Genomic DNA, 17,226 nt, shown 5'->3' on the forward strand with positions numbered 1-17,226 from the left:
AAAAAAAAAAAAAAAAAAAAAAACCTACATTAAAATAGAACAAAACACTGTAAGTTGGAGACAGAATAAAAGTATCTCTTTTTTTTCTTGAGGTTTTCTATCTTCTAGGGACTCCCAAAATTATGGACACAGGTGTATATACCTTTTTAAAACTCAGAGTGAAAGTTCAAACTCATTTTAAGTAGCATGCTAAAATAAAGGTGCTAAGTAAGGTTGGACCTGGTATATTCTGTGAGTACAGAGGAGTAATACAATCTGCCCAGTTAGAGCAGAAAGTTCATTCTGGAGGCAACTGTGCAGTAGCTGGCTAGGAGGCCCTCACAGCACTGAGCACAGCTCCTGTGCAGAGCTGCAGCTCAATGCCTACCAGCTTAATGGCCTTGGCTGATGGAAAAAACAGACTCATCATTAGAGGGAAGCTGGGCTGGCCCAACTGACCAAATGATTGATATATGACTTGGAAGTCAAGTTTCCTACTTTAGGAGGATATAGTCTTTTCCACATAATATAATGGTAGCAAGCATGGCTAAACTTCAGGAAGAACCCATGAAGCTTTATGAGCCTGTGGAAAAGTATCAGATGGTTTTCAATTTAGACAAGCACAAGGAAATGAATTTAGAGGAACATAATATACACTTTACCTAAACAATGGAGTGTTTGCAGCTATTAGTTAAGACCCAGAGATCTGTACATCAAATAAGCAGTACAATGAAATTTCGCTTACCAAACCCTAATCCTTATCATCTAATTTCCTCTCTCTTTCCCTTTCTTCTTCCCGCCCTTCCAGGAATCCTCACTAACTACTGACTGCATGCCAGGCACTGAGTCAGGTCCCATTTCAAGTGAGAATCCTAAGTATTTGTGCTATCCAATGAGAAACACAAACAACAGGAGAAATAAAGAGGAGATCAATAAACAGAAATCAATTTTGAAAATCTAGAACTGACTGCAAAGATATAGTTCACCTTTGCTGATGGGAAAATGGGAGGAAGCTCTATATAAAATAGTCTTGGACTGATATTAAGGTAATGTGACATTTAAACATTCCTTTCCAAGCCACCAAAATGCTTAATAACAGTAGCAATTCCTAATAGCCACTGGAATTGGGTAGTTAGTAAATCAGTGCATATATTGCTATGAAATTAAAAAATGGGATGAAAACTAGACCTAGATAAAACTATGAACTGGGCTCAGTCTGTATCTAGTATATACCCATCCCTTGTTCCTTCCATCCTCATTCACATTACTGGAAGCATTGCTCATGCACACAGAAGTATCATGGCTTTTCTTCTGCCAAGATCTGCTCTGAAGAAAAGGTTTGATGGAATCAGACACCACTAAGGCTTGTAAGCATGACAGGACTCAGCATTGCCCCTGGTCTACAGCATGAAAAGGCAGTATGCTGCAGTGGGCAAGCAGGGCCTAGCCTTTCACATGCAAGTGACCTAGCCAGTCACTTGACCTTGAGCTTAAGTCCTGCATCGTCACTCAGGCATGGTAACTCCTACTTTTCACTTACACCTTATCTAGAATGTAAACTCCTAAGTGTAGGACCTCTGTGTCTTTAATGCTACCTTCTCAGTGTCCAGAGTGGTGTTTGACACATGGGAGGCAATCAACGAATATTTGTTGAAGAAGTGAAATAACAATAACTTATGTAAAATACAAAGCACATGTATTTTACATACATAAAGCACATGATTTTTTAAAAATCAGGAATATACACATGTTAGTAGAAGACAAAATTATTGGAATGACCATCCAATGGTATGTTAAAAACAGAGGGGATATATATTTTTCTGGAAGTTTTGTGTCTTTCTTGTGCTCCTGAAATCACGCACACAGGTGGCCAGCTATTTTACCAGAGTCAAAAGTGGGTCTGCAGCTGGATGCTGAGATGGTCTTGAACCATCCATCACAGAATGCTTGTTAGTTGCAACCAAAAAATAAAACAGTCATTACACAGTGGAGAAATGGGGTTACACCTTGATTGGGTGATCAAATTAACATCACCAAAGAGGAATAGATGGACATGGTGTAGCCCCAAATGTGGCACCCTGAGATGGTCACAACATCGCCCGTGCAGTATTCTAAATCAGAATGCAGAGGCTCAACCTGATCATGAGGAAACGTCAGACAGACACAAAATGAGGAACATTATATTAAAAAGGTGGAGGTTTGTTTTCTTCAAAATTTCAAGGTTATAAAAATCACAGAAAGGTCATGAAAATGTTCCAGATAAAAGAAGGCCGTAGACACCTGACAATAAAATGCAGTATCTGCAACTAGACTGAATCTTACGCTGAAAGAAAAACAATGCTCTGAAGAGCGTCATTAGATCAACTGACAAATCTGAAGCATGGATGATAGATTAGATGCAAATATGTTATCAATATTCATTTATGAAGATGATAACTGAATTTGATTGTATAAGATAAAAATCCATATTCTTAGAAAATAAACACCAAAATGTTTGTGAAACTTACTTCAGAAAAAGAATTGTGTGTACGGAGAGACAGAGAAAGAGAGAGAGAACAAATACACACTAAAATGATTAGAGGTAAAGGACTTTGATGTGTGAAACTTACTTTCAGAAAATATACAAATATATATAAATATTTATACACAAATACACACTAAAATCTTTAGGGATAAAGGACATGATGCGTGAAACTTACTTTCAGAAAAAGAACTGTGTGTATGGACAGACAGAGAGAGAGAAAGAGAACAAATAATATAATAAATGTGATAAAATGTTAATAATTAGTTAATCTAATTTTATAAGATTATCATTTTTCCAAGCTTTTGTAGACCATTGCAAATTTTTTACAACCTTTTATAAGTTTAAAATTATTTCCACTTTGATTATAGGTGGCTCACACCTGTAATCCCAGCACTTGGAGAGGCTGAAGAGGTAGGATCGCTTGAAGCCAGCAGTTCGAGACTAACCTGGGCAACAAAGCGAGACCTCACCTCTACAAAAAAATAAAATTTAATTTAAAAAATTACTTCCAAATAAGAAGTTAAAAAAGATGTTAAGTCTGCACAGAACCAAAATTAATCTCAAACAAAGAGGTTGATGAAAAGGGTCCGGGGAGACTGTACATAAAAGACTTCCAGTGTTCCACTATTGGGTGATTCAATGACACCTCCACCCAAGGAAGAGGTGGTACAGTAATGCTGTTTAAAGGCCACACCAATGGCAATCACAGACAAGTAAGCTAATAGCTAACATTTGGGTACCTTATATCATGTGACATTTTCCAAATCAAAATTCCTAATTTGATATTTATAGTAGGTATTAGGATCCCAATTACAGTAATGAATGTTTACAAAGGTTAATTAAGCTGCCCACAGTTAGCCAGTCTTTGAGACGGGACTGATACCTAATATAATTCCAAGTCACTGAGCTTAACAATGAAACCACACTCTCTAGCAACATGGCTTTTCCTTTCATATTAATAGTTCCTTTTTTCTTATTTCTTTAACATAGAGGCTAAGTTCAGAGTGTTGAAACTACTTTACTATAGTACATGTGCAAACACCCCGGGGGGGGGGGCATAAACTGTACACAATCCTGGTGCCTAAATTAGCCTCCTAAATCCATTCATGAAATGGGTTGTAATCTATGTTTCACTCCCAAATCACCAGCTCAGACTTATCTCTCTATGACCGGGGTAACTTATTCTTGCTTTGAGACATTCTAAGCTCATTTCTAGTTTAATGTCAAAACTGCTTTCTTTACATCCACTCATGAGTTACACTAACTCCATGTAACTCTACCGAACCCATCCTTACCCTGTCCTCAAATATCCCCAGCTGTTTCTCTTCATGACATTCTTTTAATCCTCCTAGACATTCCCAAATCATTTGCTCTTGTCTTTCAGGTTTTTCCTAGCTAATTTCCAACTGGCCAATTCCCAGACTTCTTCTTGGCTCTAAAATCTACGATGAATGGTCCTCCTTCAGGTTCTCACACGCAGGCAGGTTCCCTATGTATTTTCGTTTACATTGCTTAACTCAGCAAGATGATCTGAGGTAAAATATCTACAGAATCTAATAGAAATAGCCGAGTCTCATCTTTCATGGAGGGTGAGCTATAATAGAAATGCAGAACTAAAGAGGTAAATGCATCAACAAGTTGAAAAATGTGTCCTGAACAAATCTGAATATTGGCCTCATTAATACAGATGTTTTACTACTCCCTGACAAATCTTTACAGAATGTGGTGGCCAGTATTCCATGACAAAACATTGCACAGAGTTCTGGTGAATCCAACAGCAGACTTACCTCACACATCGGAGATATCTCCAGCTGCATTTGACCACTGTGAGAACAAGGGAAGAAAAAAAAAAAGATATAAAGTAGAATTTAAAGCATACAAATTTCAATGTATTATAAAGAGAAAACATAATTTGTTATAAAAGGTAAGCATACTTCAGTGCAGAATCTTGTAATTCTAAGGCTTCTGCTGATCCCATAGGGTACAGGTTTAAAACACTTCTCTCTGTAATATCTGTGCTTAACCTAAAGAGTAGGAAAAAAGGTATTAGTAAATTTATTAAACTTTTATTGTTAATAAATTTTGTTGGTCCTATTTATTTTATTTTATTTTTTATTTTTATTTTTTGAGACAAAGTCTCCCTCTATCGGCAGGCTGGAGTGCAGTGGCATGATCCCCGCTCACTGAAACTTCCATTTTCCGGTTTCAAGCAATTCTCCTGCCTCAGCCTCCCAAGTAGCTGGGATTACAGGCACGCACCACCACGCCTCACTAATTTTTTGTACTTTTAGTAGAGATGGGTTTTCACCATGTTGGCCAGGATGGTCTCGATCTCTTGACCTTGTGATCCGCCCGCCTCGGCCTCCCAAAGTGCTGGGATTACTGAGTCACTGTGCCCGGCCAGTTTAAATTTTTAATGTACTAAAAAGTTACGTTTATCTTTAGGATTCAGTGAGGAGGAGTTTATGACAGACATTTCAAGTTGTACAGTATTTCCCCACCATGTGCCAAAATATAATATTCCACCTGCTATTGGTAATACAGTCCAACTTGTTTTTAATATAATGGTAATTTCTTTCTTTTTTTTTTTTTAAAAAAAAAACAGGATTTCACCATATTGGTCAGGCTGGTCTTGAACTCCTGACCTCAGGTAATCCACCTGCCTCAGCCTCCCAAAGTGCTAGAATTACAGGCGTAAGCCACTGCGCCCGGCTTTATAATGGTAATTTTTAATGAAATCAAAATTTTGATAGGTAGTATAGCATAAACTAAATTTTATTTTAGAACTTTATTAATTTATAGAAGCAAGTCAAGTTGCTAAGAGTATTACATAATACTCTATGTACCAATGGCATTTGGTTTTAATAGGAAGATATATACTATATCTCTCACTAAAAAAATCATAAGCAATTTGATATACATTCTTCTGAAATAGTCTCACATCGTTTCTAAATGTCTGCAATTTTAAGAGGTGAGGATTTGTTTCTTAAAGATCTATAAAGCCAGGAATTTTTGTAAGCTATATAAAAGCTACAAAGTCATCTTAAATAGGGATGAGTTTATATGATAGATGCCTATAAAAATGCTGCCTACCAATCAGAAGGCCTTGAGAGAAGGAACCAAGGTAAAGACAGGACAGCAATAGCCAACTACATTTTCTGATGCATAAAAGGTAAACTTTTAAAATTTAATCCTACAATCAATGGCTTAATTAAAAAAGAAAACATTTCTGGATCTATGAAATATGAGATAAAAGAAAAAACACAACGTGTATGTAGGGACTTTTTTTATTACTAATGTTCAGTCCCAGAGCAGTTAGAAATAAATGACATCTTGAAATATCCTATCTGTCTCAGAAGCAAAACCAGGGCTCTTTATGACTATTACACTGGCTCACAGAAATAGTATAAAATTAGATGTCATATTATAATAATTATTTCAGGATAAAAATGATTTCAAGCAGCCAAAGTAGTGGATTATTTTAGAAAGAAAATGAAATCCATATAAAATTTTACAACATAATATATTTTAAAATAGTACTCCATAAAGATGCAAAGCAAGTATCACTTGGAAGGTGAGTTGGGAAGGTTTTCTTCCACCATGTGAGACATACCCCACCCACCCTGACTTGTTCAACATCCTTAGCGATTCATTGCCTCAGACATTTCAGAGCTGAAGAAGTGTCTAGAGATCCTCAGTCCAACCCACTTCCCAACAGAGGATGAAGAACCCGGGGCCCAGAACCTGGAGCCATTTCCTCCTGATCATTTATGTCTCACTCCTGGGTTCCAGCCCCAGATACTCAGGCCACTGCTATTTGGTCTCCTTTATTAATCAATCTAGATTTTGTTAAGAAGTGTTTGTTGGGAAAGTGATGCAAAATTTAAGACAGAGTATTAAAACAATATAAAGTTTGGGTCCAACTGGGGCCCTGTCCCCATCACGTCAGGCCTTTAAGGCCCTCTCCTGGGCTCACATTCCCTTCCCATCAACACGCTTGCCCTTGAGCTCCTTATCCTCTACACAGCTTCTGTTTCTGTGGCATCTTATGCAAATGACTTTTTTTCCTTTTCTTTCTTTTTTTTTGGCGACAGAGTTTCACTCTGTCACCCAGGCTGGAGTGCAGTGGCACGATCTCAGCTCACGGAAACCTCTGCTTCCCAGGTTCAAATGATTCTCTTGTCTCAGCCTCCAGAGTGGCTTGGACTACAGGCACCCACCACCACATCCTGCTAATTTTTTGTATTTTTAATAGAGATGGCATTTCACCATGTTAGCCAGGATAGTCTCCATCTCCTGACCTCGTGATCCGCCTGCCTCAGCCTCCCAAAGTGCTGGGATTACAGGTGTGAGCCACTGCGCCTGATCAAAAATGACTTTCAAATCTAAGTCTCTAAGCACTAGAACTAAACATCTAGCAGCTCTATGGGCATCGCTACACTGGCACCTCAAATTCTATTCAGCTTATCCTAAGCTGAACCCAACATCTTCCTCTTGTAACTGGCTATCCCTCTAGGTTCCCCATGTCAGATACTGAGATGCCAGAGCTCAGGCCTAAAACACCTTCAGCTGTTCCCTCCCATCCTCTCACCACCCATTTTCAAATGATCACAAAAGAACAACAGCACCTACCATTGAGTATCTACAATACAATAATTAAGCAATAACTACCAAAAAAATCCATTTTAACATATTTCCTCCCAGTTTTTTTAAATTTCCTGCACAATTGGTACCTAATTCTATCTATATAATTGGGATCAAACATTGTGCACTTTTACATACTTTAAAAAAATTATATACTAAGCATTCTAAGATATCACTAGAAACTTTACAAAACATTTTATTGGCCACATCAAATTCCATCTTATCAGCGACCATAATATACTTAAAGTATCCCCAAATTGTTAATTTCTCTTTTTTCCAAATATTTGCTATTAAAAATACCTATCCCTCCTTCTCTATCCCAAATCAATTTGTTCATGTCTTTTTATCTCTTAGGATACGTTCTTAGAATTCATTTCAAAGTTTTATATGTTTTTCGACTTGGTAACATACTAAGGCTCATTTTTGTATTATTAGTGGAGGCAGGGTTTCACAATGTTGGCCAGGCTGGTCTACAACTCCTGGCCTCAAGTGATCTGCCTGCCTTGGCCTTCCAAAGTGCTGGGATCACAGGCGCGAGCCACTGTGCCTGGCCCAATTACACTTATAAACAACTGCTCAAGGCAATCTCTATCTATTCTAGTTTAAATTCTCAGAAGGCAAGGGCTGTGTCTTGTCCATCTTTACATCCCCCAAGGTGCACACTGCACATCTTCCCATATTCCAAGCACTTAATTAATGTCGGCAGAATTGAAACACTTTTCAAATCAATTGCAAAAGATTTCCAGCTGTACCAAACTGATCCACCACTATTCTTCCAGGGTCAGACAACACTGGTGGTGTATTCTCGTTGGCATTCTTGGATACACTAACTAACCTTTTCATAAATTTGCAGAGAACCCAGCTGGATTGCTGCCATGTGATTCCCGTGCTCATCATATTATAAGACCACATCAGTTTACCAAGCCCTCTAGTTCTCTAGAGATCGTGTAGTTATTTAACCTCATACATGATACCTGCTATTGTTTACCTGAAAATATTTTGTCCATGGAATTCCATTACCATTAGTTAAGAAATCAAAAAATATTATCCACATATCCACTGCATGTAGTGCCTATTACTAATCAAAGTAAATTCAGATTTAAAAATTATCCTGTATCCCCAATCTTTAGAAATATATTCTTTAGTTAATATATATTTGGCACAACCCCAGATAAATATAGTACTATTTGATATACCAATTCTTTCCTTTTTGGAAAAAATTTTCTTCATTTTTTTTTTATAAATCAGAGACTTACACTTTAAGCAATATATAATATGTACTTTTACTGTATTTTTGTTTTCTAAGACTTATACCAAAAATTTCCATATGAATTTCTTGACAGGTGAATGAACTCAATAAAGGGTGGAAAAAGGGGAAGCTGATCTCAGTCCCTCCAGAAATTTTACTCTTTTACTTTTGCATGTTGGAAAAACAGGCAATAAACATGACTTTGCCTTGTTAGTAGCTGAACTGAGCCAAAATTGTTTGTGTAGGTATTTTAGGAATTTAGACAACGTACTTAATACATTAGTATGCATTACTGACACATACAATTTGGACCAAGGACACACACATACCCATTGGGATCTTGCAGCAAATCTACTGCTTCTCTCAGCTGCTCGATCATTGCTATATCCATGTCCTGATCTTTGGATGAACTTATTCTGTAACATGAAATCAAGCATAAGAATGAAAATGATCAATACAACATGAATATCATCAAATTTCTTAAAAGCAAACTTACAAAAATCCATCTAACATAGAGAAGTGACTTTGACAAATTCAGTGTTATGGTGAAAATGTGTTTGTACCTTGTGGGGTGGGATGCCAGAGTGTGGTGGGAAGATCCCCTGAGTAGGGGAAGCCCAGCTCTGCTGTAAAGCAGCTCCCTTAAGATTTTCATGCCTGTGCACCCCTAACTGCTCCCGTGCACAATCAGGCAACGGACTAGATGAGAGTCTCTCACAGTTGTGCTTTACTGAGATCTAGGAGGGTTCGTGGGGGGATCAGCTGGGCGGGTCTGTACTATTTCTGGGCCTTCCAACTCCAGTTCAACCAGTTTTATTACTTTCATGCATACAGAGTTTCATTGTGGGGCAGTCGTTCTCAGTCCAAACTCTAGATGCAGGAAAATCGTCTGTGGAGCTTAAAAACCATGCCAGGCCCTATACTTCCAAATGGGTCTGACTAGGGGTTCGGCATTTTATAAAGCTCTACAGCTAATCCTGGTTTACGGCCAGGATGGAAAACAGTCGATATAAGACTGAGAATGGAGTTTCCAAAACTTTATATAGTTTAAAAACAACTGCCTCTTTCCCTATGATTCCGATTGTATAATCGAGCTCGGCCTCTTTGGCTCTTAGCAGCATATCCAGTGAGTTGCCGATAATACAGACAGTGACTGGAGAGGAACTTTACAATGTTTTTTTTTTTTTTTTCGGACAGAGTTTCGCTCTTGTTACCCAGGCTGGAGTGCAATGGCGCGATCTCGGCTCGCCGCAACCTCCGCCTCCTGGGTTCAGGCAATTCTCCTACCTCAGGGATTATAGGCACGCGCCACCATGCCCAGCTAATTTTTTGTATTTTTAGTAGAGACGGGGTTTCACCGTGTTGACCAGGATGGTCTCGATCTCTTGACCTCGTGATGCACCCGCCTCGGCCTCCCAAAGTGCTGGGATTACAGGTGTGAGCCACCGCGCCCGGCCCTTACAATGTTTTTAAAGGACAAGAGAGATTTGATCACGGCAAGCCCTTCCCGCTATAGAACATAAGCCAATGACTTTCTGTATGGAGAAAAGTTTTAATAGGATAAATCCTCACTAAGAAGAAAAAGCCTACAAGGTATGATGGAACAGTCCACACCTGCCTCCCAGATCATAGAAATAAATATCGTGGGAACAGATACTATACTCTATGCCACATGGTCCAAACTCAATTCCCCTAGACACGGTTTACTGTCTGATGGGATCACTCACCCCCGTCCCCTGTAAATATTGCTAAGTAAATACTTTTAGACAGTAAAGTAGAAGGATTATCTGTCTATACAAGAGTTATTGGGTTCAAATGCCGGCCCTCTGTGACCTGGCGGCAAGATGACCAATCTCTCTGTGCCTCAGTTGTGTCATCTGTGAAATGGGGGACAAGGACAGAGCTTATCTGTTAGGACTGTTGTAAAGATGAAATGAGTTATGGCCTGGCACATGATATTTAATAAATGGTAGCTCTGGCTGTTAAAAGTCTTGGGACCAGAAGTCGATGGTGTTCTCAGATCTTGAAGGGGACGGCTTGGGGTAGAGAAGGAGGTCAGCACTACAGATCACTTCAGGTCCAGCTGTTGGCTCGTTTAGGCAATTGTAAGGAAGATGGAACCTCCCTCCAGTCTATAAATTCTAGCTCATTCTCTGAATCACATTACTACCCACAGCCTCAAAGCAGATAAGACTCAGGACCAATGAAGAGGTCTGTACTGCCCAATACCATAACAAAAAGCATCAGACAGAGAAAAACTGGCGACTTCTCATCAATATTGTCTGTAAGAATATCAGCTTGCCCACAGAAAAGCAGACCAAAATTCTCTCACAACAGGGCTGCCCGTCTGCTTGCAAAACAGACTTGAGAGCGATGATGGCTCGTAACCAAGCCCTCGGCACTCACATGCCCTCAGTTTGCCAGTGCGCATCCTCTTCTATCCGTAACAGCTCCTCACAGTCTTCTGCCCTTGCCTGTGGACAAAACACACAGGGTTCCTGAAAACCACTGGCTACTCAGCAGTCGGGAGCCCAAACCTGCCCAGCCCAGGTTTATAACAGCGTTATTCACAACAGCTGAAAGCTGGAAACAAGCTGAACAGCCATCTATGGAGGGATGGATAAACAAAATCTGGTATGTACATGCACAATATTACTCAGCCTTTAAAAAGGGGAAATTCTCATGCATGTCATATATATTCATAAACCTGGAGGACATTATGCTACGTGCAATAAGCCAGTCACAAAAAGAAAAATACTGTACTCATTACACTTATATGAGGTGTCTACAGTAATCAAATTCATCCAGACAGAAAGTTAGAATGCTTGCTGCCAGGGGCAGCAATAGGAGGGAAATAGGAGTTGTTATTTCAAGGGTACACAGGGTCAGTTTTGCAAGATGAGAAGAGTTCTGGAGATAGTCCACACAAGGTGAATGTGGTTAAAAAATAGCTAAGGTGGTACATTTTGTAAGTATTTTACCATAATTATTATTTTTTTCGAGATGGACTCTCGCTCAGTCGCCCAGGCTGGAGTGCAGTGGTGTGATCTCGGCTCACTGCAACTTCTGCCTCCCAAGTAGCTGGGACTACAGGCCCGCACCCCCACTCTCGGCTAATTTTTTAGTACTTTTAGTATAGAGACAGGGTTTCACCATGTTGGCCAGGCTGATCTTGAACTCCTGACCTGAGGTGATCCACTCGCCTCAGCCTCCCAAAGTGTTGGGATTACAGGTGTGAGCCACTGTGCCCGGCAAAATTTTTAAATTAAAAAAAAAAAAAAAATGTGGCCCAGGACCACAGCATCTGTTAACTTATCATCAGAAATTTAAAGCCTCACCGGATTCTCTGTTTCCCTTTTAGCACCTCCTCATATTGAGAGATCCCTCTCCTGGGCTTGTGGGTCACCTGTGAAGATGCACTCTAGTGTTTGTGAGAGCAGGGATATGGAGTGTGCACGCATGTGTGTAGCGGGGAAAGGAGACAAGTATAAAACATTTAACAACAGAAAAGTGCTTCTGATTGCATCTAATAGTTTTCATGTGTACGACATCCGGAATTCACTCAAACGTTCTCCCTGTACCTCCACCCCACTGCTTTACAAAGCGACACTGTCGTGGCAGCGACTATTTAGAAAGGCATGTCTCACCACGGGCCTTGCATGTTCATCTCTGACACAGAGAAATGCTGCTTTAACCCAGCTGATGGCTAGAACAAAAGCCAACCTGAACAGGGCTACGTTTCCCTGGCAAGGAGAGAACCGCAGCCAAAAGGACCACTTTTGGTGTCAAGATTCCGACATATCAGTAGCTAACTCGGGACCAGCCAGTCCTCCAGATGTGTTGTTAGGACAAGACATTTCCCGAGGACATGGCTAGCTGCCCAATGCTGGAACTCTGGCTGGGAAAACACTTGGACTTTTTCTATAGTGATTATACTTTTCTTGTACAATATAGTCAACGTATAAATGTGCCGCTCTCCACACTCCAAATGATAGAAAAATTCATGGCTAAAAATATACTACCAGCAATGATCAAGACAACGTGTTCTTATTTCTTTTTGTTGGGTTTCAACCATAGGAGCATCGGGTATTTCTTTGTAATTTTTTTGTTTCAAAACCAAAAGTAGCCAATAGTATAAAATGTCTCATTTTTTCACTAGGCAAAACAGGCTCACTGGGCTGCTTTTGTGAAGTTAAATGGTTACACAGTTGCTTCTCCTTATCTGTGGATTCTACATGTGTGAGTTTGCCTACTCACTAACAGGTATTTTCAGTTCCCAAACCAGTGCTCGACGTGCTCTGGAGGCCGTCTGCAGACATCTGCAGCGTGGTGAAAAACTTGAGTCAGGATGTGCATGTTCCTAGATCAGGTGGAACGAGGTGACACTCTGCTTTCTTCTTTCATTACTGCAAATAAGTGGCCTTTTCCATAGTCTAGTTAGTGTCATGTTTTCACACCGCTGTGCTTTTTCTTGGTGATTTCACTTTAAAATGGGTCCGAACATAGTGCTGAAGTGCTGCCTTGTGCTCTGAAGCCCAAGAAAGCCGTGACACGCCTTACAGAGAACAATACGTGTGTTAGACAGGCTTCCTTCAGGCATGAGTTCCAGTGCTGTTGGTTATATATTGAATAAGGTATCTTTAAAAAGAAATGCACACAAACCAAGGTTATGTGTTAACTGGTTGACAAAAATATTGTGACCAGAGGCTTGCAGGAACCCAGCCCTCTATTTCCCCAATAAGTGATGTCTCAGTATTGGATAATTCAATATGCACAGTGATGTCCCACAATATAACTGCTGTGAATAATGAAAATTGACTGTGGTTACAAAGGTCCAAGATGCTTATTCAGTAAAGAAAACAGGATTACATAAAGCACAGAACTCTGTTTTTTTGAGAAGGTGTCTCGCTCCTCCACCCAGGCTGGAGTGCAGTGGTGCAACCATGGCTCACTGAAGACTCAACCTCCCAGGCTCAAGTGATCCTCCCTCCTCAGCATGCTGAGCAGCTGAGACTCGAGAAGCACACCATCACACCCAGCTAACTTTTGGTTTTTTGTAGAGATGGAGTCTTAGTATGCTGCCCAGGCTGGTCTTGAACTCATGGGCTCAAGTGATCCTCCTGCCTCAGCCTCCCAAAGTGGGGGATTATAGGCGTGAGTCACTGTGCCAGGTCAAGCACAGGTTCAAAGACTTAAAGTTGATGGATATCAAGCCTACTATGGGCCTGATTTTCAATACATAATTTTTCCTTAACTTGTTACAGATGTTTATTTTATCATTAGTATTTTTCTTTTGATTTTTCAAGAGAAGTATCTTCAGAAAGCATTTGCCAAGTTGACTTCCACACCTCCATCTGCTCCTCTAGTTTCCATCCAGAGGACCCATTCAGCAGAGCAGCCATTTCCACAAAGTCCTTGAAATCTCTGAATCCAGGGAAAACAGCTTTTCTGAAACAATATGCTTTATTTTTACTAACTGCTTTGTTTCCTCTGGAACTTAAATATGGGCATCTTCTTAACATATTCTTCAAGGTTTCCATCTTTACCTTAGATTCTTAACTTAAGATGAATGCTTGATAAACTCCAATTTTCACATTTTCATAGCAGAATCATCCCACAGAGCTGAGTGAGGGAGTCTAATTTGGGGAAGCCTCGCAGAACCAGTGGCCTGAGAGGAATGTAATTAGATTTGTACTTTAGAAAAATGTTTGGTGGCAGACTATATTTGTGTGTGTGTGTGTGTGTGTGTGTGTGTGTGTCTGTGTGTGTGTGCGCACGCACGCCCGCATGCATGCACAGGGGTGCAGCACTGGGTTAGAACTGGATTGGGGCAGGTGGTGCCTGAAGTGATCAAAGTGAGAAACGATGACGCTCAAGTGAAGCAATGTCAATGGAGATGGTACACAAACGAGGCAAGGGGTGTGACCTGTTTTAAAACAAGGATGTATGGATTCACAACATTAAATACAGAGAATAAAGAGTTAAGGCTTTCTGTGTTTTATCCTTCTATACAACTTTTGTAATCTGTAAACATATGTCAGGTTCATTATTTTGGTCTTGAGTCCATAACCATAACCACACAAGGTCTCCTACAGAGATGTGAATCGAGGCTGGGTTCAGCCATCAGGACACAATGCTCAGAAAATAAGGATGAGAACTCAGGGATCCCTTTCTGGGCTTCAACGGAGTAACTCAGAAGTTACCTCACAAGCCACAGTGAATCTGAATTTTACGAAACAATCACCTTTATGATTCTTGGGTGCCACAATCTGAACCAAAAGGGCTGGGAGAAATCTACCAAGCACCTAGTCATGTTGTGACGCGGAGCCTTCACTACCTGCTTCAGTAAAGGGCTGGTTTTTCTCTCCTCTCTATGCTGCTGCTAAGGTGAAGGTTTTCCTGACAACTCGGCAACTTCACCTGCCCTTTCAATGCCTTGGAGCACCTACAAAAGTTCAGAAACAAGTGTCCAGAGTGATCTTTCCAGAAAGGAAAGACATCATTTCTCAATTTTAAAAGTCTCCACTTTTCTCTTTACACTATAAATATACTCCCTAGAATATGTTGAAAAGAATGTGAAACAATTTCAGCTTTTATTGCATGGAAATGATCACACTAATGAGTTTGCTAATTTGTATGATGCACTGAGTAGTGAGAAAAAAAATCGGATCCATAAGCAGACACATGGAAGGCACACATGGCAGGGCCAGCTGCTCACGTCAGCAAATAGACACGTGGGCACTGAGGCGTTCGGGAGGCTTCAGGGAGGGCGCGGCAAGCTGGACACTGGAGGGGAGGGACTGGCAACCTTGAACGTAAATTGCACGGTGCCAAACAGAAGGAAGTGGGTAAAAAATTTAGTTGATCCTGAAAATCTTACCTTAAAGTTCATAAACTCCGGATGGAGGCCATCTGCTCTGTCAGTAAACTGGTCTCTTTCTTCTCCTGAGTTGGTGCTGTCACCCAAAAGGGAAGGCTTCGGTTGAAATTCCTGATGAAATTCCCCTATTAGGAAAATAAAGAGAGAGAGGTAGAAAGTGTGATTTCGTGAACAGAAGAGCAAAGCACAGCTGATCCTCAAACATTATCTAATCACTTCAAGTCTTCTCTGTTCCCTATTAAGAAGGTATATGAAAAACCCAAGTTTTCTCTTCCCTGCAGGGAGGAAAAGACAAAAATTTAAAAATAAAATAACCCTGGAAAGCCCCAAACTGAACTTAAAAAGTCAAGGCCTCTCTGTGGCTTAGTTCCCTATGAGAAAAAGGAGATTTTCTCTTACCTTTTTAAGGAATGGAGAAAAGAAAGTATAAAAGATGGCTTTTATTTGCCCTCAGTAATATGCGAAGATGTATTCCATATTTAAAATTCAGCAAATACTGAGCGGCGACTAAGTTGCAGGTATTACGCTAAACATTTTAGGGATTAAACAATCAGCCAAGTCTGATTCCTGTCCTTAAGCAGGAAATCATGCCAAGGAAGAGTGTGAGAGGGGACTAGGCAAGAGCCCCAAATCATAGCAGGAAAAGAAGTGTCTACGAGAAGGGTCACCCAGAGCGACAGCATGCCCAGGTGGGGCAGGTCCACCTAGAAGGTGTTCCAGGGGAGGCGGAGAGCAAAAGGAGCACCCTGTGGAACTCTTCCAACTGTTCTGAAGACTAGAAAGAGCCACACTGGGCCACCCTTTAAACACTCTAAGCCAACGCAATACCCACATCTAGACTAGAGAGGGAAGACTCACTGGTAACAAATTCAGTAATTCTTTCATTTGAAAAATCTGCCTAAAATACTACCTTCTACAGTGCATAATACTACTACGTTTATATGAATTCATAAAGTGGCAGTTATATTTGCATATAAAGCATACAGCTATGTTTTTGGACAACATACGGTTCCCATCATAATCTCAGGTAAACGGAAATGCTAAACTTAAAAATCTAGGTGTAAAAAGTAAAAGGAAACACTAAGGTTTGAGTGAACTTAAACAGCTCTCCTATCTCTAGTAAGAGCATATTCCAACTATTTATGAGAAGTTCTGTATATTAATCCAGTTCTACATTATTCATACATTGTGAAATAGTCTCTGCCAGAAATCAGTAACACTAATGTCTGTATTTTCCTTAAAAGTCATTGGGAAACAGAGGTGGTGAAAAAAATGGCCATAATATTACCCAAAGAGGGCTTTTAACCAAGATATGAAATGTATTACAAGGATCTCAAAGACACACAAGATAGAGTGTGTAGTGGTCATTTGATGATTATGAAAGGGCCCCTGAATTTGAGAACCACATAGGACCTTTGAGATCACCCAGTCTAATCATCTCCTTTACAGGTGAGGGAATCAAGGTCACCTGACTGGACCAAAGTCAAGTCGCTTCTTGAACACACACCTCACCTACATTTCCCACCCTCATGTGCAGTGAGATGTGTCCACAGGAGGAAGTCTAGCTTATCAGTGATGGGCACTCCTTCCAGGCACAGTCCATAAAAACCTCCCATGAGCAAACCTCCATACTCTTCTTCTTCTGGCTTCAAACAGTTGGGCACGGAAGTTTGGGAAGCCCTGTGTTAAAGATGATGGAGTCATGGTACGAAGGAGCGTGGGTCCTTAAATCACCACTCGGAGGGGAGTTGTCTGCCAATCACCAATTCCATCTGAATTTCATTTGAATTGTGTTGAGCCACTGAGATTTAGGAATCTTCTACGTTACAGCAGCCAGAGTTTTCCTAACAATGTATCTACCATATCAACATTTTCTTTACAATAATGGATTTAAAGAATTAGCCAGGCGTGGTGGCAGGAGCCTGTAATCTCAGCTACTTGGGAGCCTAA

The 17,226-nt window shown here is 40.4% G+C and overlaps 1 protein-coding gene across 8 annotated transcripts in view; it reads right to left on the minus strand.

The window, feature by feature from the left end:
* The window catches only part of LRCH1 (leucine rich repeats and calponin homology domain containing 1), a 210,455-nt gene that overhangs the window by 43,610 nt on the left and 149,619 nt on the right, over positions 1-17,226 (minus strand). For 5 of the 8 annotated variants that reach the window (XM_017535976.2, XM_017535980.2, XM_017535974.2 and 2 more), the window contains exons 9-13: positions 15,277-15,404; positions 10,803-10,870; positions 8,726-8,812; positions 4,438-4,527; positions 4,291-4,327 (exon numbers count right to left, since the gene is read on the minus strand). In XM_017535976.2, the coding sequence (XP_017391465.1) occupies positions 4,291-4,327; positions 4,438-4,527; positions 8,726-8,812; positions 10,803-10,870; positions 15,277-15,404 (410 nt within the window). The remainder of the gene's footprint in view (positions 1-4,290; positions 4,328-4,437; positions 4,528-8,725; positions 8,813-10,802; positions 10,871-15,276; positions 15,405-17,226) is intronic. The other 3 variants (XM_017535981.2, XM_017535975.2, XM_017535979.2) reach the window with 1 other exon arrangement.

Source organism: Cebus imitator, unplaced genomic scaffold (genome assembly GCF_001604975.1).
Source record: "Cebus imitator isolate Cc_AM_T3 unplaced genomic scaffold, Cebus_imitator-1.0 Scaffold94, whole genome shotgun sequence".
Lineage (NCBI taxonomy): Eukaryota > Metazoa > Chordata > Mammalia > Primates > Cebidae > Cebus > Cebus imitator.